This window comes from Oncorhynchus clarkii, chromosome 20 (assembly GCF_045791955.1).
Source record: "Oncorhynchus clarkii lewisi isolate Uvic-CL-2024 chromosome 20, UVic_Ocla_1.0, whole genome shotgun sequence".
Lineage (NCBI taxonomy): Eukaryota > Metazoa > Chordata > Actinopteri > Salmoniformes > Salmonidae > Oncorhynchus > Oncorhynchus clarkii.
This window is the reverse complement of record NC_092166.1, coordinates 75,612,831-75,640,082: the sequence shown is the minus strand read 5'-3', so window position 1 is coordinate 75,640,082 and position 27,252 is coordinate 75,612,831. Positions and strand designations below refer to the sequence as shown.

The following is a 27,252-nucleotide window of genomic DNA, read 5'->3' as shown; positions in this document are numbered from 1 at the left end:
TGTTCTAGTTCTCCCAGCTATGAACTGATGAGAAACCAGCACTACATTCCACTTAGGTTAAAGGGATAGTTGGCTGCAACAAGTCTTGTCAGACATTATTGTTAAAAACTGACTAGTGGCTCATATTTTATTAATCTGTTTTGAAGGTGACATTGTATACATTTGGAAAATATCTACAAGCCTCAATCAGGGGACAAAGTATTTAAAATTGTAGTGCTTTTTCTATTTTGCTGTTTTTAGACAAAAGTAGACTAGAAAGTCAATTTAAATGGTTGATTTGACCATTTGCTGTGTTATGCAATGGTCTACAAATATAAGTATTATTTAGAAAATGTTCTAGCTGTGTTGTGGGGGTAAAAAATAATATTTATAGTTAGAGAGATAAAACGTATGTTGGATGTTAAATATTTAAGCAGGACCAGAGACTTAACTCCACCCCCGAGTCACATGATGACTGAAGTTCATCTCAGTGCTGTAACTTTAATAACTCTCCAGGACTCACGTCTGTCTGACACACAACAACACTGGGATTTTATTGAGATTGTTCTGAAATATCAGGGTAATAAACCAACCAATACAAGGTAATATCATCAAGACTGTGAACTTTACATGCATCTTCACTTGCTTTGAATAACGTGTCCCTTTAAGAGAGGACGTTTTAAAAGTGAAAGTGAAATTAACTTTCAGATCTCATACCAGGACAGGGAGTGACATCGTGTGAGAAAATGGCTTCTAGTTCGTCTCTCCCAGAGGAGGATTTCTCCTGTACGGTGTGCCTTGACATCTTTAAGGATCCTGTCATGTTGTCATGCAGCCACAGCTTCTGCCAAGCCTGTCTAAAGGAATGCTGGAAAGACGAGGAATCTCGGGAATGTCCAGTTTGCAGGAGACGGTCGTCTAAGGATCAGCCCCCTACAAACCTTTCTCTAAAGAACCTGTGTGAGGCCTTACGGGAAAGGAGACAGACAGATCCAACCACAGGGTCCAAGGTGCTCTGCAGTCTACACAGTGAGAAACTCAGTCTGTTCTGTCTGGAGGATAAAGAGCCCATCTGTTTGGTGTGTCAGGTCTCAAGAAAACATAAAGATCATGACTGCATCCCTGTAGATGAGGCTGTTCAGGATCACAAGGTAGGAGGAAGATTCTGATAGAAAATGTTTATTTTTTATTTATTTCACCTTTATTTAACCAGGTAGGCCAGTTGAGAACACCTTTATTTAACCAGGTAGGCTAGTTGAGAACACCTTTATTTAACCAGGTAGGCTAGTTGAGAACACCTTTATTTAACCAGGTAGGCTAGTTGAGAACACCTTTATTTAACCAGGTAGGCTAGTTGAGAACACCTTTATTTAACCAGGTAGGCTAGTTGAGAACACCTTTATTTAACCAGGTAGGCTAGTTGAGAACACCTTTATTTAACCAGGTAGGCTAGTTGAGAACACCTTTATTTAACCAGGTAGGCTAGTTGAGAACACCTTTATTTAACCAGGTAGGCTAGTTGAGAACACCTTTATTTAACCAGGTAGGCTAGTTGAGAACAAGTTCTCATTTATAACTGCGACCTGGCCAAGATAAAGCAAAGCAGTGTGAACAGACAACAACACAGAGTTACACATGGAGTAAACAATAAACAAGTCAATAACACAGTAGAAAAAAAGAAAAAAAGAGTCTATATACATTGTGTGCAAAAGGCATGAGGAGGTAGGAGAATAATTACAATTTAGCAGGTTAACACTGGAGTGATAAATGATCAGATGGTCATGTGCAGGTAGAGATACTGGTGTGCAAAAGAGCAGAATAGTAAATACATAAAAACAGTATGGGGATGAGGTAGGTAAATTGGGTGGGCTATTTACCGATAGACTATGTACAGCGGCAGCGATCGGTGAGCTGCTCAGATAGCAGATGTTTGAAGTTGGTGAGGGAGATAAAAGTCTCTAACTTCAGCGATTTTTGCAATTCGTTCCAGTCACAGGCAGCAGAGAACTGGAACGAAAGGCGGCCAAATGAGGTGTTGGCTTTAGGGATGATCAGTGAGATACACCTGCTGGAGCGCGTGCTACGGGTGGGTGTTGCCATCGTGACCAGTGATCTGAGATAAGGCGGAGCTTTACCTAGCATGGACTTGTAGATGACCTGGAGCCAGTGGGTCTGGCGACGAATATGTAGCGAGGGCCAGCCGACTAGAGCATACAGGTCACAGTGGTGGGTGGTATAAGGTGCTTTAGTAACAAAACGGATGGCACTGTGATAAACTGCATCCAGTTTGCTGAGTAGAGTATTGGATGCTATTTTGTAGAGGATCCAGGATCGGTAGGAAAGTCAGTTTTACTAGGGTCAGCTTGTTCGGCGTGAGTGAAGGAGGCTTTGTTGCGGAATACAAAGCCGACTCTAGATTTGATTTTAGATTGGAGATGTTTTATATGAGTCTGGAAGGAGAGTTTACAGTCTAGCCAGACACCTAGGTACTTATAGATGTCCACATATTCTAGGTCGGAACCATCCAGGGTGGTGATGCTAGTCGGGCGTGCGGGTGCAGGCAGCGAACGGTTGAAAAGCATGCATTTGGTTTTACTAGCATTTAAGAGCAGTTGGAGGCCACGGAAGGAGTGTTGTATGGCGTTGAAGCTCGATTGGAGGTTAGATAGCACAGTGTCCAAGGAACGGCCGGAAGTATACAGAATGGTGTCGTCTGCGTAGAGGTGGATCAGGGAATCACCCGCAGCAAGAGCAACATCATTGATATATACAGAAAAAAGAGTCAGCCCGAGAATTCAACCCTGTGGCACCCCCATAGAGACTGCCAGAGGACCGGACAACATGCCCTCCGATTTGACACACTGAACTCTGTCTGCAAAGTAGTTGGTGAACCAGGCAAGGCAGTCATTAGAGAAACCGAGGCTACTGAGTCTGCCGATAAGAATATGGTGGTTGAGTCAAAAGCCTTGGCCAGGTCGATGAAGACGGCTGCACAGTACTGTCTTTTATCGATGGCGGTTATGATATCGTTTAGTACCTTGAGCATGGCTGAGGTGCACCCGTGACCGGCTCGGAAACCAGATTGCACAGCGGAGAAGGTACGGTGGGATTCGAGATGGTCAGTGACCTGTTTGTTGACTTGGCTTTCGAAGACCTTAGATAGGCAGGGCAGGATGGATATAGGTCGGTAACAGTTTGGGTCCAGGGTGTCAGCAATACTCAAACTATGGAACATGAAGTTATCAATGTTTTAATCATAGCTTTTCTGCACATTGTGTTGCCTGAATGATTGTGAAATTCAGTTTTTGATACATTCTAAATAGTCTCTGAAATTAAGTCTTTAAACAAGGATATAAAGTATCTGCAGTGATAGAGGTGTGTTGTACAGACACGTTCTCTCCTATAAAGTGAGTCCAGAGGTTGTCTCCTCAGTGAGGTTCTGTCTCATTCCAGGAGGAACTCCAGACTGACCTGAAGCCCTTACAGGAGAAGCTGAAGGTCTTTAATAAAGTTAAACAAACCTGTGATCAAACAGCAGTGCACATTAAGGTTCGTATAAATTATGTAAAGTTACAATAGTTCAGCATGTATTGTTTCAATTGGAGCCTACATGTAGGATTTAATTCTGATAATAATTGTAGAATGATGTATTCTTCTCACTGTCTCCAGAGCCAGGCCCAGCACACAGAGAAGCAGATTAAGGAGGAGTTTGAGAAACTTCACCAGTTTCTACGAGAGGAAGAGGAGGCCAGGATAGCTGCTCTGAAAGAGGAAGAGAAGCAGAAGAGTCAGAAGATGAAGGAGAAGATTGAGCAGATGAACAGAGAGATATCATCACTTTCAGACACAATCAGAGCCATAGAGGGGGAGCTGAAAGATGAAGACATCTCATTCCTGCAGGTAAGGACGGCTCTCTCTCAGACATACATTATAAATGAACTCAAAGATGTATTGATGAATCAATAATATTGATGACTATATACTCTACTTTCCAGAACTTCAAGACCACGAAGGAAAGGTAAGTGATCTGCTTCTCATCTCTCTTCTCTGTGGGTGTGAACCCAACCCCACAGACGTTCTGACTCCTGAATGTTATTCCAGAGCCCAGTGCACAATGCCAGATCCACAGCTGCTGTCAGGGGGGCTGATAGACGTGGCCAAACACTTGGGAAACCTGAAGTTCAGAGTCTGGGAGAAGATGAAGGAGATCATCAAACACAGTGAGTACTGGATAGGAGAGGACATGATCTAGAATAATGTAAGATAGATTTAATTAAGTACTCTATTTGAAGTAGTATTGTTAGTGTATATGAAAAGAGACTACATGGTATAATGTGTGGAATATCTCTTTGTTCTGAAGCTCCTGTGATTCTGGACCCCAACACTGCATCCTCCTGGCTCTGTCTGTCTGATGATCTGACCAGTGTGAGTCAAACTGGCCCAAAGCAGCAGCTACCTGACAACCCAGAGAGATTCATGAAGTATACAACTATTCTGGGCTCTAAGGGGTTCAGCTCAGGTAAACACAGCTGGGAGGTGGAGCTGGGTGACCGTCCTTGCTGGATTATGGGCGTGGCTAAAGAGTCAATTGACAGGAAGGGGGAGCTGTTTGCATCACCAGAGTATGGAATCTGGGCTATACGGCAGGATAGTTGTAAGTATAGTAATGGAAAGGGAGAGACCCTCCTCCTGAAGAAGAAACCCCAGAGGATCAGAGTTCAGCTGGACTACGACCAGGGGGAGGTGTCCTTCTACGACTCCAAAGACATGACACTCATCTACACTCATAAAGACACATTCACTGAGACTCTCTACCCGTACTTCCATATTGGATCAGCTGGTGATGTGAAAAGCACTGGTGTTCAGATCTGCCGATCAGAGGTGTCAGCCCATGTCAGTTAAACATGTTGTATTGGTTAATTAGTCTAGTTAATCTAGCCAGCTATCTAAACTAGTCATCATGACCGACTTACTAACCGTGCATGCAGGGTACGTGCCCAGGGGCCCTGACCTCCAGGGAGCCCCAATTGATTATGTTGTGTAGAATTGCATGAAATGATGTGTAAAACTACAAAATAATTGTTCTGTAATGCAAACTCATATGTTTACTTTTTGTTAATAAAACTCTTGTTCTGCAAACAGATCCCTCTGTACATATTATATTTTTCATCACGATTCTGAATTAATGTTTGTTCATGTGGAGCAACTAATTGTGTTTGTAGAACAATTCTAAATGTAATACATTTAGGGCTATGACTAGGGTGGTTCCTGGTCCCATCTTAAGGAAAACCTCTGGGCCCAAGGTGTGGTTGGGTCACGTCTTTAGGAAAACCTCTGGGCCCAAGGTGTGGTTGGTTCACATGTTAAGGAAAACCTCTGGACCCTAAATGTGGCTGGGTTAAAGAAAACCTCTGGGCCCTAGATGTGGTTGGTTCACCAGTTAAGGAAAACCTCTGGACCCTAAATGTGGCTGGGTTAAGGAAAACCTCTGCGCCCTAGATGTGAGTGAGAGGTCCAAGGTCTAGGAGTATCTGAAGGTATAGTGTTATTACTACTGGTGATCTCACTGTTTATTAGGATTTTATTTCTTTAGACAAAGTCTTTATTTATTTTCTCTCTAATTAAACTACGTTTTACACTTGAAGACTTTTCTTTGTGTGTTTTACTTTATCAGAGTACAACTACTATGTCTCTTAGTGATCACATTGTTTTATTCTGTTATTTGCATTGACTCATGTTTTATGCAATATTTTATGCATTATTCATATTTATGTTCTTAGTTTTGATAATGTTACAAATGTCTTTTAATGCAATCTGTTACAATATCGATTTAATTTATTCTAAAGTTGTGTTATATGTATAGGCTTATCTGCATTGGTACTCTGTTTCTACATATTTAACATTCAAATATATTGACCTCTGAATCCTGACTAGATTCAACCAGATCTTCTAATATTAACTATTGACTTTAGTGTAATTGTGAATAACTTGAATCCTTGTCAGAATGTCCTTTTCTAGTGTCAACGTTTACCTGTATATGTCCCTGACAGTGTCTGCAGCATTACAACATGAAACAAGGACATGATATTGATCTGACTATTGAGCTACAGAGCTCTGTGTTAAACTGTTATCAGTGAATGTTCTACATGCTACTGGGTCTGGGAGGACACCATGTACAACACAACGTCTGTCATTATTGGTGCTGATGTGAAGATATGCAACAAACTGACATTAAAAGATCATCAAAGAAACATCTTTATTTCATGTCGTTGTTATTGGTTGTGTGAAATACTGATCATCAACAGAGGTCATGTATTAAACTGAGATAACGTCATGCTGAAGGTTCACCGTAATTGAAGATTTTACAACATGGACTGGTAATATTTAATGTACATGTTTGAGAGTTTAATTTATTTACAGGTATTTAGTGAATTTAGTTGTCTGCTAAACTGCATGCTGGAACTGGTGACTGGTCTGTAGTGACTGAGTGCAGTTGAATTGTTAACCACCAGATGGAGGACTTGAGATACAAAAGATCAGCCTTCTGTAAAGATGACCTGAAACCAGTCATTAAACGTGTGAGTCATTATGGTGTCTGAGTCGTTACATGTTTGGTATGGTAAGTATACGTTGTGGACATCTGTGTTGTATTGTGTATTGTAAGTATAGCAGGTTCCTCCTCTCTCTCTCTCAGGTCCTATAAATGCACAACAGAACAACAGTGACCGTGCTGGACATACCAATGTTCACTACTGTACATAGTTACCACGTCAAAAACAGGTGTTGCCCCCCCCCCCCCCCCCCCCCCCCTCTTCTAAGCTGCTGCTACTCTCTGTTATTATCTATGCATAGTCACTTTAATAACTCTACCTACATGTACATATTACCTGAATCACCTCGACACCGGTGCCCCCCGCACACTGACACATTGACTCTGTACAGGTACCCCCTGTATAAAGACCCACTATTGTTATTGACTGCTGCTCTTTGATTATTTCTTATTCTTCTCTCTTACTTTATTAGGTATTTTCTCAAAACTGCATTGTTGGTTAAATGCTTGTCAGTAACCATTTCACAGTAAGGTCTACTACACCTGTTGTGTTCAACGAACGTGACAAAATAGATTAGATTTGAATGTAACTCAGGGGTTTGATTTAGAATGGGTTCTCCAGGCACAGTTTGTTAAATGTAGACATGCTAGATTAGACCCATTCAACCAAGCATTATCCATACACAACCCCCCAAGTATACATAGTGTTATTTTAGAATGATTCAAAATACAACTTCACACCACTCTATGTTCTCTCTCTGGTGAGCTCTAGTTACTACTAAATTACTACACAATTACTACAAAAACTAAAGTTAGACTAATGTTCCTGAGACTTACAGGTGACTTCCTTTATTTCCTTTATTTCCCAGTTGTGGTACTGTCTGCTGTTTGACAAGTGCCAATTGGTGTCGTTCCTTCTGACGTATGAACAAACAGAGGTGTGTGTGTGCGTATCTGTGTGCATTCCATTCACAGTTCTGTGAGAGAGTGGAAGGAGCAGAGAGTAATCAGGACCCCACTGACACTTTAGCTGGGCCAGATGGAGCTCTGTCTCTCTACGATGTGTGGTGTCTGACTGGCTAGGACTGGGAAGGACAGAGCACACACTCCTTCTCTCTTCTTTTGCACAGTACCCCTCTCTCAACCCCCTCCATCTACCTCTCTCTACTTTTCTCCCCCCTCTCTCTGTCAGACAGAGATTAGGGTTCCAGGGACCTTCAGGTTCTGTTGTAGTGTTGGTGTTGGGATGGTTTCACCACAGAGCAGGAAGAGATGAAGTGGAGGGTTAGACACAGTGAGCTGTGCAGAGCCAGGCTAAATTGAGCCAAGCCGGTGCTGTATTTAAACCAGAAGTGTTAATTTCATTGTGTGGAGAGAAGATGGAGACTAACCTCCTCCTAGTCACCACTAAGGACTTCAACAATCCACTAATGTCCAAGTCCCGGTCAGGTGATGTCATAAATGTAAATTATGTATTTACACACACACACACACACACACACACACACACACACACACACACACACACACACACACACACACACACAAAGTCCTTTGTGATGCTGGGGACAGAAGTTGAGGTTAATGCTCTCTGCTCTGTAGGCGCTGCATGGAGGCAAGTCTGGGAGAGAGAGAATAGACAGGAGGGAGAGAATGAAACAGAATAAAGAACAGAGAGAGAGAGTTGTGAGAATAAAAGATAAATTGAGAGACTAGAAGACAGAATGAGACCGAATGAGAGATAGTGAGTGAGAGAGAGAGAATGAGATAGTTCAGGCAGGGTTCTGAAGGGAGGTGTTGTGTGAGGAGGGAGGGAGGATATGTGGGGGAGGGGTGGAGTCAGGGGTCTGCTATTAGTAGATCCTAGTGATGGATGACTGCTGTGTGTGTAGGAGAGAGAGACTCTTTTTCATTCTGCTCTTTCCCCATTCCCCCCATCATCAGACAAGCAGAGTAGAGCAGGACAGAGAGAGACGTGAGCCAACAAGTGCAGAACAGAACAACTTCACAAAGAGAAGAGAGAGGAGGATAGTTCCCTTTGCAAGGACAGAAAAAGAGAAGAAAATCAAGCCTTTCAGAAAACACCAACAGGAGAAGAAATATGAGACTGCAGCACATTTAAATCCAATAATCTTCTTTGCTCACCAACTGAGGACTTATTTGTAGCCCCTTTTTATGTTGGAACAGTTAGATTTCTTTCTCATTCTACAAGAGGCTACACACTGATTGTAGAAAACCTTCACTGTGTAGTATAACTTTTTGACGAGAGAAGTAGGAGGCTACAGAGATGGAGATCATGCCCGGGAGAGGAGCTTGTTCTGGGGCAGGCATGGGGAGGTTACCTGGGTACCTGGTGTGTGTGCTGGTTCTCTGTGCCCTGGTGACAGGATATGCCAGCACATGCCCTGCCCTGTGCACCTGCAGTGGCACCACAGTTGACTGCCATGGGCTGGGCATCAAAACCATGCCCCGGAATATACCTCGCAACACAGAGAGAATGTGAGTGTCTACTTCTGTGTTATACCGTGTGTGTGTGTGTGTGTGTGTGTGTGTGTGTGTGTGTGTGTGTGTGTGTGTATTGACATTCCAGTCAGGTATAAATAGTTGTGACTGGAAAGAACAGGAGCAGATGAATGCTGTTCACATGTCCATCATTTACATACCTACCACCGGCACTGTGTGTGTGTCTATACATTCTGACAGTAAAATGTGGACTAGAGCATTAATGAAATTCATGAAATGCTCAAGTGGTTAAGTTCAGGTCAATACAATGAATACAATTAACAGTTGATCTTATGAGTGTATGTCCTGTCTAATATGAATACACTATACTATACTATACAATATACTGTGAGATGATTCAATCTGTAAATGTCTAGTTGATGTGGTGGTTTTGAATTTCTATATTCAAGCTGAATTTCACTGCATACTTGCATCTTCTTGATTGCAAAATTATCAATAAATCATTCAACTCCCTCTAGACTAGGTGTAAAGAAATGTTAGCCTACATTCTGATGGTTTGGGGACACAGTTAATTTAGCATACTAGATCCTCTCTTTCTCTCTGTTTCTCTCTGTTTCTCTCCCCCCCCCCCCCCCCCTCTCTCTCCGTCACTCTCTTCCCCTCTCCCGCACTGGCCCTCCCTCACTCTTACTGACCCTCACTCCTTAAATTGTTAAATCAATAAAAAAAATTAAGTAAATCTGCTCCTGAATGTTGTCCTGCCTTTGAGAATATCTGCTAGACATCTTGTAAGAGGAAGGAGAGCTTGGAGGGAGGAGAGACAGAGAGAGAGAAAGAGAGAGAGAGAGAGAGAGAGAGAGAGAGAGAGAGAGAGAGAGAGAGAGAGACAGAGAGAGAGAGAGAAAGAAAGAGAGAGAGAGAGAGAGACAGAGAGAGAGAGAAAGAGTTCTCGCTTTTGGACGTCCTTTTGAAATATTAATCTGTAAATCAGCGGTGAGGAACGGTGTGGAGGAGAGGAGAGGAGAGGAGAGGGGGAAAGGAGAGGAGAGGAGAGGAGGAGAGAAGTGGAGGAGAGGAGAGGGGGAGGAGAGAAGTGGAGGAGAGGAGAGGAGTGGAGGATAGGAGAAGTGGAGTGGAGAGGAGTGGAGTGGAGTGGAGAGGAGAGGAGAGGAGAGGAAGAGAGGAGAGGAAGAGAGGAGGAGGAGAGGAGAGGAAGAGAGGAGAGGAGAGGAAGAGAGGAGAGGCGAAAGATTGTTCTATCTCAGCTTTTAGAATAGCTCAGATTAATAAAATGTGTGGGAATGGAGGAGAGCAGAGGAGAGAAACTTGTGTCAGAACTGACTGTATATTTCAGACATTCCATATTTAGTTTCTAAGAACACATTTTGTACCAGAAGTGTGTTTCAGGGCTGATTGTTTCTTCACACATTCGTGGTGATTTAATGGTTGTCTTTTACATGAGTGGCCGTTCACACTGAGAGTGGAGTTCAACTGAAGGGGGTTTTGTGTGTTCCACTTAGTTAATGCATCTGTAGGTCAGGTATACTAGTTGTTCTACCTGGGATTTGGAACGTGATTTCATGCCTCAAACATTCTGCCTGAATAGGAAGGATTTCTGTTCATCTCTAAATACTTCTGTTTGATGTATCAAGTAGAGGTTACCTCTTTGGCGGTTAGACGTGTGAGTTGTCTGTCTGTGCCTGTGTCATGTAGATGATTTTCTTAGGAAGTCAAGCATTTCAAGTTGTGTGTGTGTGTGTGTGTGTGTGTGTGTGTGTGTGTGTGTGTGTGTGTGTGTGTGTGTGTGTGTGTGTGTGTGTGTGTGTGTCATGTAGAAGGTTATTGGTCTCCATGGAGACGTTAGTTAACAATAGATACTCTCCATACTCCAGGACCGTTATAAAGGGGAATTCATCAAGGTGATTGAACAAGTACCACTAAGGCTGATATTAGTGTAGTATTGGAGTAGACAGCTCCTGGGTAGAGTACAGGCCTTTACATTGACTTGAAGAGGAGAGGAGGAAAGGAGGAGAGGGGGAAGAGAGGAGAGCTAAGGAGGGAAGGAGTGAAGGAGGTTGGGGGGGCAGCCTGTCTGGACAAGGTTTATTGGACAATCCTGGACTGCAGGGGTGATTTTGGGGAAGTGTGTATGTGGGTGTATTGGTGGTTGGAAGGCGTGTGTGTGTGTTGACAGTGTGGGTGTGTGATATGGGGGAGGTGTTGAGACTGACTGCAGTATCCCAGTTGCACTTGTCACTGTGGCTTTAGATCAGCCCTGACCTCTGAACTGTAATGAGCCTCAACTCAGCTCAGCTCCAAGTGTTAAAATCACACCATGCTACACACACCTTCTCCTGCCATGGTTAGGATGTCTTCAGCCTGTCGTCCATTCTTAGTCCCACTCACAGACACCACTCGTACTTAAACTACACCATTGGTGTGTAAAGGCCTGAGGCAAGTCAACAAGTATTGAGACTTTACATATTTGGTATTGTTGTAAATGCACACATACACACTACACTACACACTACACACATACACACTACACTACACACTACACACATACACACTACACTACACACATACACACTACACTACACACATACACACTACACTACACACTACACACATACACACTACACACATACACACTACACTACACACTACACACATACACACTACACACTATACACACTACACACATACACACTACACTACACACTACACACATACACACTACACTACACACTACACACATACACACTACACACATACACACTACACTACACACACATACACACATACACACTACACTACACACTACACACATACACACTACACTACACTATACACACTACACACATACACACATACACACTACACACATACACACTACACTACACTACACACACATGCACACATACACACTACACTACACACACACATACACACTACACACACATACACTACACACTACACACATACACACTGCACACTACACTACACACTACACACATACACTACACACACGCTACACTACACACATACACGCTACACTACACACATACACTACACACTACACACATACACTACACACACTACACACACTACACTACACACATACACACTACACTCTTCACACTACACTCATACACACTACACTACACACTACACTACACACTACACTACACATACACACTACACTACACACACACTACACATACACACTACACTACACACACTACACTACACACACATACACACTACACTACACACTACACACATACACACTACACTACACACTACACACATACACGCTACACACACACACACTGCACACTACTACACACTACACTACACACATACACGCTACACTACACACACTACACTACACTACACACATACACACTACACTACACACATACACGCTACACTACACACGCTACACTACACTACACACACTACACACATACACACTACACTACACTACACATACACACTACACATACACACTACACTACACACACTACACTGCACTACACACTACACTACACACATACACGCTACACTACACACACTACACTACACTACACTACACACACACACACACACACTACACACTACACACCTACACTACACACACACTACACACAGTACACACTACACACACACTACACTACACACTACACTACACACATACACGCTACACTACACTACACTACACACACCACAAGTTTCATACATGTCCTTCCCTCTCTCTGCTTCTGTAGTAGCTTGTCTTGTTATTATTTGGTAGTCAATGGTTTAGTTTCCTGTAGTAGCGTGTCTCTCTGTAATGTGTGTTGTATCTCTAATGGATGTATAGATCCAGCCCTGGCTGCTCGACAGCTCTGATAACACTATAGACTCTCTAGTGGCAAAGAGCTGATGGATAGGAATGACTGGACCTCTTTCAGCCTCTCTACAGCACAACACAACTCTCCAGTCAAAACACATCAGCTCAGACAGTTGACAAATCCACAGTTCCGACTTCAGACGAGTCCCCTGACAAAATGGAGACCACCATCGTGTTTGTGAGAGTCTCCGCTTTCCACAGTTTGTAGATCAAACCATTTGGACGCTACAGACGTCAGGAGACCGTAGTGCGACGTCCACGGATACGGTGGATTGAGATTCATCCAATGAAAACCCCTGATCTCTCTAGTTTCAACTGACAGATTTTAATGGGGTTGTGACGATCTTAGGCGTGGTGGGTGCGGAGTCAGGTGCAGGAGGCAGAAAGTTCTGAATTTATTAAGCACAGGGCCACATAGTATATACAATCCAACCGAGCGTCATAAAACAAATGCCCAACATAGGAACGAAACCAAGCATGCACTACCACACATACAAAGTGGGAATTGCAAGCCCGCACGAAGAGAAGGCGGGCCTACCAACTTAAATAGCCAAACACACGAAGAGCAGGCGGCCTACCAACTTAAATAGCCAAACACACGAAGAGCAGGCGGCCTACCAACTTAAATAGCCAAACACACGAAGAGCAGGCGGCCTACCAACTTAAATAGCCAAACACACGAAGAGCAGGCGGCCTACCAACTTAAATAGCCAAACACACGAAGAGCAGGCGGCCTACCAACTTAAATAGCCAAACACACGAAGAGCAGGCGGCCTACCAACTTAAATAGCCAAACACACGAAGAGCAGGCGGCCTACCAACTTAAATAGCCAAACACACGAAGAGCAGGCGGCCTACCGACTTAAATAGCCAAACATACGAAGAGCAGGCGGCCTCCCAAATTAAATAGCCAAACACATGAAGAGCAGGCAGGCCTACCGACTTAAATAGCCAAACACACGAAGAGCAGGCGGCCTACCAACTTAAATAGCCAAACACATGAAGAGCAGGCGGCATACCGACTTAAATAGCCAAACATACGAAGAGCAGGCGGCCTCCCAAATTAAATAGCCAAACACATGAAGAGCAGGCAGGCCTACCGACTTAAATAGCCAAACACACGAAGAGCAGGCAGGCCTACCGACTTAAATAGCCAAACTAAACTTCTAAACAAGAAACAGGTGAAACAAATCAGACCAAACCAACAGAAAAGGAAAAAGAGATCGTGGCAGCTAGTAGTCCGGTGACGACGACCCCCGAGCGCCACCCGAACAGGAAGAGGAGTCACCTTCGGTAGGAGTCGTGACAGGGTTTTATTTATATGCTACGTAGATTGACTCAATCGACTCTATGGGGATGAATGAGATATTAAAGTCAATACAGGAGTCAGAGTGTGTGATTCACATAGTATGTGTGGTCTGTTGGAGTGTCATTGTGTGGGAATTTTTACTTCTCCTTATCAGTACTGAATGCCCTGAGGCCTGACCAGACAGAATGAGAACTGTACATAATGTTATGGTGTTTAACCGACAGACCTTCACCTCGTCCCTCACCAAGAGAGACAATGAAAGCAGCATTTGAAGGAAAGAGGGAGAGAGAGGGGAAGAAACTCCAGCCTGGTTCCTATGTGATTCCCCCCCCCCCCTCCTCTCTCTCTCTTTCTTCTCTCTCTCTCTCTCTCTCTCTGCATATTGCTCCTCTCTCTATGGGACAGCTTTGTCTCTTCATAGATCCTCTCTCTCACTCTCTGTATCCTTACGACTCTCTGTCCTCTACATCCCTCTTTTCTCTCCTGCCTCCTCTCTCCTGGCCTGTGACCCTCACGGCTGTCACTTCCATATGCTGTGGAATCTGGTTATGCTCACACTCTCAACTAGACCTCTAGCTACCTGCCTGTCATACTGTACCTGGTGAGACCTGGTGGAATTTACAGGGACATTTAACCAACAGAATAACAGCATGATCAACCCATTAAACTGTGTTTTGTGGCAGACAGACAGACTGACAGGCAGATGGACAGACGTGACACAGTACTGGTTTTAAGGTTGAAGGTTGGGGGTCTGCTCTGTTCATTTGTTTCTAATGAGGATCAGTGTTCATTGAGGATGTTAAGGTTGAAGGTTTGGGGTCTGCTCTGTTCATTTGTTTCTAATGAGGATCAGTGTTCATTGAGGATGTTAAGGTTGAAGGTTGGGGGTCTGCTCTGTTCATTTGTTTCTAATGAGGATCAGTGTTCATTGAGGATGTTAAGGTTGAAGGTTGGGGGTCTGCTCTGTTCATTTGTTTCTAATGAGGATCAGTGTTCATTGAGGAAAACAGGTGTTGTTACTGAAATGAGCAGCTTGTCCCCACAGTGAGGATCTCTGAGCTCTACCTCCATCACTGTGTCCTCTCCTCTGTCCTGCAGCCCAAACAGGTCCACAACAAATGGCTCTGCAGCTACAATCACTGCTTCTCTGGCTCTCTACCCAACACATAGGAGTGTGTGTGTTTCTTAAATGCACCATGTGTGTTAGCATGTGGATTAATGTGCACATTTGTGTAGCTGTTTATATGTACATATGAACATGTGTGTTGTCATCTGTTCTTGTGTGAGCATCAGGCGAGTGTGTTTGATTTTAATCCATCCCACTCTCATATTCCATTTCAGGTAATAATAATATTATCAATAATAACATTACTACAAGTTATAATAATAATAATAATATTAATCATATTAATAACAGTAATAACAATAATATTACTCATATTAATTATAATAATAATAATAATAATAATATGACTAATAGTAATAATAATAACATTAATAATAATTATGCTCAATTCAAACCAGGTCTTTCAACATACAATCTGCTTTCCTTCCCTCCTCATCTCTGTCTAGTCCTGGGAACTCAACAGGAGGCAGGAATAAATATAATGACTTTTTCACTGTTTATTCTTCTCTGCTGCTGAGATATAGAGTTGTGGACCGGTGATGTGTGTGTGTGTGCACGTTGTATGTGTGTGTGTGTGAGACTGGTGCTGTGTGTGTGTGTGCACGTTGTATGCGTGTGTGAGACCGGTGGTGTGTATGAAATGGGCTCCACCAAAGGTATTGTCATGTCTTTGGCTTTGCCGGATTAAGTGACATGACATGCTATTCTATAAAATTATTTCTCTGTAATTAATATTACCTGATTGAGCTAATCATGTAAATGTAATTAACTAGAAAGTCGGGGCACCACGAAAGAGTGTTTATAGAGCTGTTATCTTCCGATGTCACGTCCTGACCTTAGATCAGTGGTTCTTAACCTTGTTGGAGGTACTGAACCCCACCAGTTTCATATGCGCATTCACCGAACCCTTCTTAATTGGAAAAATAAAATATGATTTTTTCAAATTCAAAACATAGGTATATATTTTACTGGTGCACAAAATGAACCGTGCATCAACATCACTGTGTTCAAAGAACAAATTCATCAAAACATGATTTTCACACAAAAACATAATAATTAATATTTACTGCAAATCAGTGTGACTTCTGCTGTTGCCTTTCAGAGACCAGTTCAGAAATGGGCGGCTTCACCTTGGCAAGTGCCACTCTGTCATTTTCGCAACAAAGTCTGTTCCTTTTCTTCATTTTTATGTCCAGCATCCTCGAAAAGGATTGCTCACAAAGATATGTTATAACAAACGGTATGAAAATCTCCAGAGCTTTCTTAGCAATAACAGGGTACGTTACCATTTGTTGACACCAAAACGTTGAAAGCGTTGTTGTTCTGAAGAGTTGCTGTTGAACCTGGCTCTGCTGAATTTCAATGATTTCATCGAGGTATTCATCATTGACATCTGTTGTCTCAACACTAAACGTGAACGGCTGTTTCACCCATGCTGGATATGACTCTCTTGTAGGGAAGTATCCGTCGAGAGACTTTGCAAGCTCATCGAACTGCGTGGCAATTGCTTGCTTCAGTTCCGCGTGTACAGAAATGTCTCCGATTCCAGATACATCTTCGATCTTACTTACACAGTCGTCCAGCAGGGGAAAGTTTGCTAAGTTATCGTTCTCTGTTCGTCGTTTCCATAACGGTAGCTTTTTTTGAAAAGCCTTCAGGTTTTCCTCCCCTTCGATGATGTTGACTCCACCGCCCTGCATCTTTTGATTGAGATGATTGAGAGCTGCGAAGATATCAGCCATGTACGCTAAAATGAGAATGAACTCAGAATTTTTGAAGCAATCTGCATGACAATGTTGGTGCTCTTGCAAAAACAGGGCTAATTCCACACACACGGCAAAGACACGATTCAGCACCTGTCCCCGGGATAACCACCGAACGTTAGAATGGTACAGAAGTACTTTCAATTCAGAGCACATTTCTTTACACAGCTCACTGAAGATGCGGTGCCTCAGTTCGCACATAGTTCACGCATTCCACTTGTAATACTTCTGCCAGTTTTGGAGGCAAGGTTTTTGTTGCCAACGCATGCCTGTGCAGAATACAATGCATAACAATGATGTGTGGTGCATCGGCTTTCACTAGCGCACCAAAACCAGACTTTCTTCCCAGCATGACTGGAGCTCCGTCCGTACAAACTGCAGAAACCATATCCCACGAAAGATTGTTGTCTTTGAAGAAGTCATCCACAAGTTTCTTCACATCGGCTGCCTTAGTTGTTGTTGTTGTAAGAGGCTTTCAAAATAAAAAAATCTTCCTTTATCACATCGTCTTTCACATAGCGCACGAATACAGCAAGCTGGCTTAGATTGGAAACGTCTGTGGTCTCGTCCAGTTGAAGGCTGAATTTTGCCGGGCTTGAAATCAGATCTGCAACTACTTGAGCCAAGATGTCTTTGCTCATGTCCTCTATTCTGTCGCTGATGGTGTCATTTGAAAGAGGAATTTGGGATAACTTAACTTCAGCCTCTTTTCCCAGCATGATATTCGCCATCTTCAACACAGCTGGTTTTATGAGTGTTTCACCAATGGTGTGTGGTTTGCGATCAGGTAAGAAACTTTGTACGATGCTGTGAGGATCGGTTTGTTGATGGGTACAAAGCCGAGAACAGGCAGAGTAGCCTTTTCATCGAATCTGGCTCTCTTCACCCTGAATTCAGCGAGCATTGTGTTCTTGTATTTTCCATCTCTATGCAGCTTAAGGAAGTGTTCTTAGTTTTGCCAGTGCTAGACTAGAATTGCTCAACTTGGCATTGCAAATCATGCAGTTAGGATGCTGACTCCCATCACGTTCCATTATACATGTGAATCCATATTGTGCATATTCGTCTGACCACTTTCTTTTTTTGCTCAACATAGTAAGTATGAAGTGATTAAAATATTAAGAAAGAAATCACAAGACGTACCATCACGACAGTCACATGTCGACTACTGAGCGCACCAAATTCCCTGCAGCAAAGATAGGCCAAGCGATGTAGCGTGATCACCTGCAGCCAATGATGGCCAAGCGGGGCGTGTCATCACGAATCATATGAGTCGGATGTGTGTCTTGACCTCCGCCGAACCCCTGAGACTGACTCACCGAACCCCTGGGGTTCGATCGAACCCAGGTTAAGATCCACTGCCTTAGATCCTTTTGTATGTCTCTATTTTAGTTTGGTCAGGGTGTGAGTTGGGGTGGGCATTCTATGTTTTGTTCTAGGTTTGGTATTTCTAGGTGTTTGGCCTGGTATGGTTCCCAATCAGAGGCAGCTGTCGATCGTTGTCTCTGATTGAGAACCATACTTAGGCAGCCTGTTTTCCCACTTTTGTTTGTGGTTGGTTATTTTCCGTTTCAGTGTTTGCACCATACGGGACTGTTTCGGTTTTCATTTATTTATCTTGTTCTTTTGTATTTAGTGTTCAGTGTATTAAAGGTCTTATGACCACGTACCACGATGCACTTTGGTCTCCTCCTTCTTCCACCAATGACAACCGTTACGTCCGAATAAACTCTCAGAATGGATCATATATTGATTACCAATTATATCCTACAAGAAAACGTCCCTGGGTGACAGAACCTGTATGATGGCTGGTTACACAAAGAGAGGGGGTTGGGCTTGAATGAAAGCGCGGGAGGACTGAAGAACAAAGAGAGAAGCTATGCTATCGTAAATACATAATCTTTTGCATTCTAAATAACCACCCATTTGGAAAAGGAAAATGCAATAAATATTTACTCTGAGCTGCGCTTCGGTAGGTTGGTCGTAGATGCTGGCCGTGTTGCCCAACAGAGATCTTCCTTGTCCCTGTAAGAGTGTCTATGGTGGTAAACTGGATACTTGCCAGGGTCGTGTTGTTTGTTAGAAGAGATCCTCTGCCCATCCTTTCCTAGCCCACGTTTACAGCGGCCGACGCTAACTCAACGGCTAGGAGTTATCACTTCTTGTCACGCCCTGACCTTAGTTATCTTTGTTTTCTTTATTATTTTGGTTAGGTCAGGGTGTGATGGGTGGTTTGTGTAGTTTTGTATGGGGGTTTTGTATGTCTAGGGGTTGTTGTATATCTAGGTGTTTATATTGTTGTATATCTAGGTGTTTATATTTCTATGGTTGCCTAGATTGGTTCCCAATCAGAGGCAGCTGTTTATCGTTGTCTCTGATTGGGGACCATATTTAGGTAGCTTGGGTATTTCGTGGGTTATTATTCTATGTTTAGTTGCTTGTTTGCACTAGTCATAAAGCTTCACGGTTCGTTTTGTTGTTTTGTTCAGTGTTCTCTCTTTAATTAAAAGAGTTATGTACGCTTATCACGCTGCGCCTTGGTCTTCTCATTACGACGACCGTGACACTTCTGTAGTGAATAAGCGTTCAAGGTTCATACCATTCGCAACCAAAGCTCACGCTGAGGTTGGCTTAGTGCTGTAGTTGACATGTTAATCCTTTTAACGTGGAACCGTCATCCTCACGTCCTTGGAACAGCTTATTATCTGAATCCTTCTGACATCGGACTGTCGCCCTAATGTACCCGGAACAGCTTGTTATCGGAGTCCTTTTAACGTGAGGCTGAACGCCTTGGGTACTCGGAACAGGAGGTTACATTTTCATCAAGAGCTTACATAATGGAAGGGGAAAAGGGTGGTTATAAACTATGAAACAATGTCTCTTCACAGGGGCGGGCCACTGATTGAGCAGAGCTCTAACATTATGAAAACCCAATTCTCTCATTTGGAAGCTAAAATTACATTTCATCTTTTCACAAAGAGTTTCATATTTAAGCATTTAACCATGTGAATCTGATAACTAGAATGTGTAGACTTTCCCAGATACAGTTTATGTCATCCTGTCATTAGTCATAATGTCTCAGATGACAACCGAACTGACATCATATTCATTAACTTCTTATGGTATAGGGGACGGTTGCGTCCCACTTGAGAAAAAAACAGGGAAAATGCGGCGCGGCAAATTCAAAGAAATTATATAAAAATGAAACTTTCATTAAGTAACAACACATTTTTTCAACTGGTTCTATTACTGAAATATGGTTCCTTTTCCCCCACTTGTTTAATGTTCCCAGACTCTATGTTTTAACAAAGTCTAATCAAGAGTCCTTGAGTCGAGTCAAGAGAGAGAGGGGAGAAAGGTATTTATGGGGGGTCATAAACCTTACCCACAGGCCAATGTCATGACAATATACTGAACCAGGAAGTAATTACAGGCGGCCGCTGGGCCAGGATGAGATAAGGAAAGATTAGTCAATGATGTTGTCTGTCTTCAAGATTCTCCAGGAAGTGTGTTGGCACTCAAATCTTTTTGATTGAATTGAATAATGTTGTTAAGACATTATCCCTCATGGATAACAAAAATAACAGCATATTCCTGAATCATTATAATGAGAAGACAATTGCAGTAGAATTGTTGTTCTTTTAAAAAAGTAATTTGTATAATTTTATTTTTTGCATGTATTTCGTATTTTATTGTTTGAAAGCCTGCTGGTCTGTTTACCTGAGCTGCACAGGCCCCTCTTAGACAGTGGACTAGGTTTGGGTGGTTACTAGGGTTGAATTGTGGGAACCCGGTTACTGAGATTTACTCCCCAAAACCACTCCCTTTTCCTGGGATAAATACACTACATGAACAAAAGTATGTGGACACCTACTTGTCGAAATTCTTATTCCAAAATAATGGGCATTCATATGGAGTTGGTCCCCTTTTTGCTGCTATAACAGCCTCCACTATTCTGGGAAGGCTTTCCACTAGATGTTGGAACATTGCTGTGGGGACTTGCTTCCATTCAGCCACAAGAGCATTAGTGAGGTTGGGCACTGATGTTGGGCGATTAGGCCTGGCTCACAGTCAGCTTTCCAATTCATCCCAAAGGTGTTCAATGGGGTTGAGGCAAGTCAAGTTCTTCCACACCGATCTGGACAAACCATTTCTGTATGAACCTCGCTTTGTGAACAGGGGCATCGTCATGCTGTAACAGGAAAGGGCCTTCCTCACTGTTGCCACAACATTTGAAGCACAGAATAGACTGGAATGTCATTGTATGCTGTAGTACTAAGATTTCCCTTCACTGGAACTAAGGGGCCTAGCCCGAACCACGAAAAACAGGCCCAGACCATTATTCCTCCTCCGCCAAACTTTACAGTTGGGTGTGGCTGAAATAGCGGAATCCATGAATTTCAAGGGGTGTCAACATACTTTTTTTTTTACATACTTGATGTCTAAATTTGTCTTCTCTACGGCCTCCGCATGATGAATCAACGCTCAGGGTGGGGACAGACAGCCCATCTCAGTATGGAGCGCAGTTCACAGTGCATGTAGACTTATCATCTCACCATGCTAACTTTATTCCCCCTTCTGACAGGTACATTTGCTGCAGCATAGCCTATGATACAGTAACATATAGATCAAATGTGCATCTAATTTACCATCTCCATCTGGCTTTTGAGGGTCACCTTGTTTTTTCATTGTAAAGATTATTTTTTAATTGCAGAGTTTTTAAACAGACTATCACTCTAATATTGTTGTTTAAATCAGTGCACGTGCAAACACTGTCTTTCTCTCACTCCAACTCTATTCAAATTGCAAATAGATAACCCTGTTCTAGATTGATATACTGTATATAGCCCTATATGTAGATCTCCTAGCTCTTTCAGGAAATAAATTAAATGCGGTATTAGCCTTATATTTAGATAATTAATGTTATGCATAATAAACTTCTAATTTATACCCTCTGTCTCTTGCTCAGTACACAAGGACCTGTTCTCCGCTGGCCTCTCCTTAAAAAACACTCCTTAGCTCTCTTGGAGTCCCAAGCAGGAAAAGCTAGCCTAGAACAGCCTGCTGGACATTATAAGTTTTAGCATTTCTTATACCAATAGACTATGAGAAGAAGGCACGATGATGGTAAGCTACAGCAGTTATATATTCAGACCAAAACCATTCAATCTTCTTGAAGAGACGTGAAAGCCTTCTGCATCTAATTCTAGTCCTATATTATTCAAGGATGTCATTAGCATGACGAAGATACGGACAAGGAAACTTATTTCGTTTAACTGTTGAAAGCGAGGAAAGAATGAAGCAACAATAGACAGAGAAAGAGGAGACAGGCTAACGACATTAGGGGAAATATCATGAAAGGTATATTTGCGTCAGCCTACTAATTATACAAACAGCCCGTACTGGTAACTTCGTAGGCAGCATGTGCTGCACCAGAATCACATGTTCTCTTCTGGTTTGAATGATGTGTGTAATTCCAGTCCACATAATACAGTATAATACGATATAATACAGTATACAGTAATACGTCAGACTACTGGCTAGTTTCATTTGTTTACTGAGGAGACCAGCTACATCTATGGGCTTTTGTGTTTTTCTGTCGTGCATAACGTGCAGTAGCCTATATAATGTATGTAGCCTGTAGGATAACGACACAACCATCTGGGCTTTTTGGGGCTTGGGCTCATTAAATGTATTTAATATATGCCTCACCAGGCTCAGGCAGCATCAGGTTGGAATGTTCATGCTGATCAAAGCTCTCATCAAATGCAGACATATTTATATGATTTACAATGCTTTTGAATGACACTTCCGGTTTCGGTGGGAAAAAACAGGTTACCCAGGAGAAAAGTGATTTATTCTCGGGATGGAACATTAGCAAAATACCGGGACAATATTCAACCTTAGTCATTACCCCAGAGAGAGCTTCCTCAGGTGGGGTCAGATTCCTGTAGGTGTTACCTCTACTGGAGCTGTTCAGGCCTCTAACAATTATGAGCCAATCATCTCTCATGTTACTGCATTTTGTGTGTGACTGGGGGACATCTACAGACCTGTAGTAATTGACAACAGAGGGAGAGAAGAAAGGAGAGGTTCTGCTTGTTTATATGACTAGCTTCCTTCCCTCGCAGAGTCCCCAATCTCTCTCTCTCTCTTTCTCTTTCTCTTTCTCTCTTCTCTTCTTTTTCTTCATCCCACAATTCCTTGGGGCGTCATCAGTGAAGGCCACCCTGTAGATGAGACGTTGGGAACCCAAAAGTATGTGTGTGTACCTGTAATGAGCAGCACGTGTGTGTATCAGACCCTGGGACAATGAAGTTCACTCTATTACTTATTTCCCATGGCCGGTCGGTCGATGCACCTGTGTACACACACACACACACACACACACACACACACACACACACACACACACACACACACACACACACACACACATCTGTCTGTAATGACCACTCTCTCCCGCATTGCTACACTGTGCTATAGTCCCTTGAGTGGTCATTAGAGGAGAGGGATAGAGGGATTAGCAGTGGGGAGGGATGGACCTGGTCAGTTTTAACCCTGAGGTAGCAGACAGATATTCTAGTCATACTGACTGTTGAAACGTGTGTGTGTGTGTGTGTGTATGCGTGTGTGTGTATATATGCATGTGTGTGTGTTTATATATGCATGTGTGTGTATATATGCATGTGTGTGTGTGTGTGTATATGCATGTGTGTGTGTATACAGTATGTATGTGTGTATGTGTGTGTATACAGTATGTATGTGTGTGTGTGCGTGTGTGTGTGTATATATATATATGCATGTGTGTGTATATATGCATGTGTGTGTATGTGTGTGTGTATACAGTATGTATGTGTGTGTGTGTGTATATACAGTATGTATGTGTGTGTGTGTATATACAGTGCCTTGCGAAAGTATTCGGCCCCCTTGAACTTTGCGACCTTTTGCCACATTTCAGGCTTCAAACATAAAGATAAAAAACTGTATTTTTTTGTGAAGAATGAACAACAAGTGGGACACAATCATGAAGTGGAACGACATTTATTGGATATTTCAAACTTTTTTAACAAATCAAAAACTGAAAAATTGGGCGTGCAAAATTATGGAGTGGGTCTAGGTTGTTTTAAGTTCATCGGCGTACACATCACAGACAAACTGAATTGGTCCACCCACACAGACAGCATCGTGAAGAAGGCGCAGCAGCGCCTCTTCAACCTCAGGAGGCTGAAGAAATTCGGCTTGTCACCAAAAGCACTCACAAACTTCTACAGATGCACAATCGAGAGCATCCTGTCGGGCTGTATCACCGCCTGGTACGGCAACTGCTCCGCCCATAACCGTAAGGCTCTCCAGAGGGTAGTGAGGTCTGCACAAACTACCTGCCCTCCAGGACACCTACACCACCCGATGCCACAGGAAGGCCATAAAGATCATCAAGGACAACAACCACCCGAGCCACTGCCTGTTCACCCCGCTATCATCCAGAAGGCGAGGTCAGTACAGGTGCATCAAAGCTGGGACCGAGAGACTGAAAAACAGCTTCTATCTCAAGGCCATCAGACTGTTAAACAGCCACCACTAACATTGAGTGGCTGCTGCCAACACACTGACTCAACTCCAGCCACTTTAACAATGGGAATTGATGGGAAATGATGTAAAATATATCACTAGCCACTTTAAACATTGCTACCTAATATAATGTTTACATACCCTACATTATTAATCTCATATGTATATGTATATACTGTACTCTATATCATCTACTGCATCTTTATGTAATACATGTATCACTAGCCACTTTAACTATGCCACTTTGTTTACATGCTCATCTCATATGTATATACTGCACTCAATACCATCTACTGAATCTTGCCTATGCCGCTCTGTACCATCACTCATTCATATATCTTTATGTACATATTCTTTATCCCCTTACACTTGTGTCTATAAGGTAGTAGTTTTGGAATTGTTAGCTAGATTACTTGTTGGTTATTACTGCATTGACGGAACTAGAAGCACAAGCATTTCGCTACACTCGCATTAACATCTGCTAACCATGTCTATGTGACAAATAAAATTTGATTTGATTTGATGTGTGTGTGTGTGTATATATGCGTGTATGTGTGTATATGCATGTGTGTGTATATATGTATGTGTCTGTGTATACAGTATGTGTGTGTATATGCATGTGTGTGTATATATGCATGTGTGTCTATATATATGTATGTGTGTGTGTACAGTATGTATGTATGTGTGTGTGTGTGTGTGTGTGTGTGTGTGTGGCCTGCAGACCTTCTCTATGGGAGGATGCTATCTACTGCTTAGTCTCTCTCCGCCCAGTCTCTCATGCTTTTAAACACACACAGACACACAGACACACAGACGCACACACGCACACACACGCATAGACGCACAGATGCACACACACACACACACACACACACACACACACACAGACACACACACACTCACGCACACACACACACACGCACACACACAGACGCACACACGCGCACACACACACACACACGTTAGTGGGCAATGGTGCGGCATTACAGGCCCTCCTCTTGGCCACAGAGATACAATCTTGTCAATTTCCCGCAATTCTACACATTTTGCCATGGCGCAGGGAGAATATTTTAGTTTTAAAGCGAGTTTCCTGCAAATCTACAAATTTGACATGGGGCTGAGATAAAGATTGTACTTTCAATGCTAATTTCCTTCAATTCTATACATTTTGGCATGGGTCAGAGAGAGCTTTCAGTTTCAAAGCTAATTTCCTGCTATTCTAAATGATTTTGAAATGGGTCTGAGAGAATGGTAGTGTATTAGATGGTATTAGACCGGTGATTCGCTGTGCCTGGTTTTCTCATAGAGCTTTGCATTCAGGAAAAATATGTGTCTCATCAGACCACAGAATCTTTTGCCTTGTGAATTTCCTGAAGTCCTAAACGTTCCTGTCTGCAACCTTCAGTTATCCTGTCTGCAACCTTCAGGCATCCTGTCTGCAAACTTCAGGCGTCCTGTCTGCAACCTTCAGGCGTCCTGTCTGCAACCTTCAGGCATCCTGTCTGCAACCTTCAGGCATCATGTGCCTCAGGAGTGGCTTCCATCTGGCCATTCTCCTATACAGCCCAGATTGGTGAAGTGCTGGAGAGACTGTTGTCCTTCTAGCAGGTTCTCCCATCTTAGCCAAGGAACTCTGTAGTTCTGTCAGAGTGGTCATGGTTCCATTTGAGTTATTTCATAGTTTTGATGTCTTTACTATTATTCTACAATTTTGAAAATAGTTTTAAAAAACACACAAAAAACCTTGAATGAGTCGGTGTTCTAAAACTTTTGACCGGTAGTGTATGTCTCATCACAATTATATCTCTAAGATATACAGACAGTTCCTTGCAGAGGAAGTCACAATTATATCTCTAAGATATACAGACAGTTCCTTGCAGAGGAAGTCACAATTATATCTCTAAGATATACAGACAGTTCCTTGCAGAGGAAGTCACAATTATTCGAATCACAACCAAGTCTCAAATCACATTGTCCGAGTCTTAAGTCGAGTCCCAAGTTGAACCGGTCGAGTCTCGAGTCAAGTCCAAGCCTTGAATTCTAAGATCAAATTAAATTTTTTCAAGCCAATTCTCAAGTCTATACATGCAATGACTTGTTCAGCTCCAAATCTTTGTCTATTTATTGAGGCTACCAGACAGCCCTTTTCATTATTTTATAAAATACCATATATTTGGTAAAATACCATTTATTAAAAACAAGATCAAATAGGCAAAGGTATGTATATAAAATACAAATGGTAGGCTATATGTATCCCTTTACAATATGTATTACTAATATGTAGTTCCCCCATTCAATTGTGATTTTGGAGCCCTGCTCTCTCTCCCTCCCTACCTCTCTATCTCTCCCTCCCTCCCTACCTCTCCCTCCCTCCCTACCTCTCCCTCCCTCCCTACCTCTCTATCCCTCTTACCTATCAATCTCTCCCTACCTCTCCCTCCCTCCCTACCTCTCTATCCCTCTTACCTCTCTCTCCCTCCCTACCTCTCTATCCCTCTTACCTATCTATCTCTCCCTACCTCTCTCTCTCCTTACCTATATATCTCTCCCTACCTCTCTCTCTCTCCCTACCTCTCTCTCCCTCCCTACCGCTCT

The 27,252-nt window shown here is 42.8% G+C and overlaps 2 protein-coding genes across 3 annotated transcripts in view; both read left to right on the top strand.

Moving 5' to 3' along the window:
• The first annotated feature begins 445 nt into the window (after positions 1-445).
• LOC139376910 (E3 ubiquitin-protein ligase TRIM35-like) lies at positions 446-6,230 on the top strand. Of its 2 annotated transcripts, XM_071119904.1 has the most exons (7): positions 446-581; positions 700-1,130; positions 3,433-3,528; positions 3,649-3,879; positions 3,975-3,997; positions 4,081-4,199; positions 4,340-6,230. In XM_071119904.1, exons 2-7 carry the CDS (start codon positions 726-728, stop codon positions 4,879-4,881), a joined length of 1,416 nt encoding a protein of 471 aa, XP_070976005.1. In that variant the 5' UTR covers positions 446-581; positions 700-725; the 3' UTR covers positions 4,882-6,230. The 2 variants fall into 2 exon arrangements, with proteins under 2 accessions (XP_070976005.1, XP_070976004.1); XM_071119903.1 differs by lacking the exon at positions 446-581 and having other exon boundaries at positions 660-1,130.
• Positions 6,231-8,825: 2,595 nt separating this feature from the next.
• The window catches only part of LOC139375690 (slit homolog 1 protein-like), a 186,542-nt gene continuing 168,115 nt past the window's right edge, over positions 8,826-27,252 (top strand). Inside the window, exon 1 of the mRNA XM_071117499.1 lies at positions 8,826-9,028. Coding sequence (XP_070973600.1) covers positions 8,826-9,028 — 203 coding nt within the window. The remainder of the gene's footprint in view (positions 9,029-27,252) is intronic.

Bases quoted from the DNA above. Each gene is read 5' to 3' on its own strand.
- LOC139376910 (XM_071119904.1), top strand. From the start codon at position 726: ATGGCTTCTAGTTCGTCTCTCCCAGAGGAGGATTTCTCCTGTACGGTG. The intron at 1,131-3,432 runs GTAGGAGGAAGA...GTCTCATTCCAG, and splicing joins AGGCTGTTCAGGATCACAAG to GAGGAACTCCAGACTGACCT. The intron at 4,200-4,339 runs GTGAGTACTGGA...TTTGTTCTGAAG, and splicing joins GAAGGAGATCATCAAACACA to CTCCTGTGATTCTGGACCCC.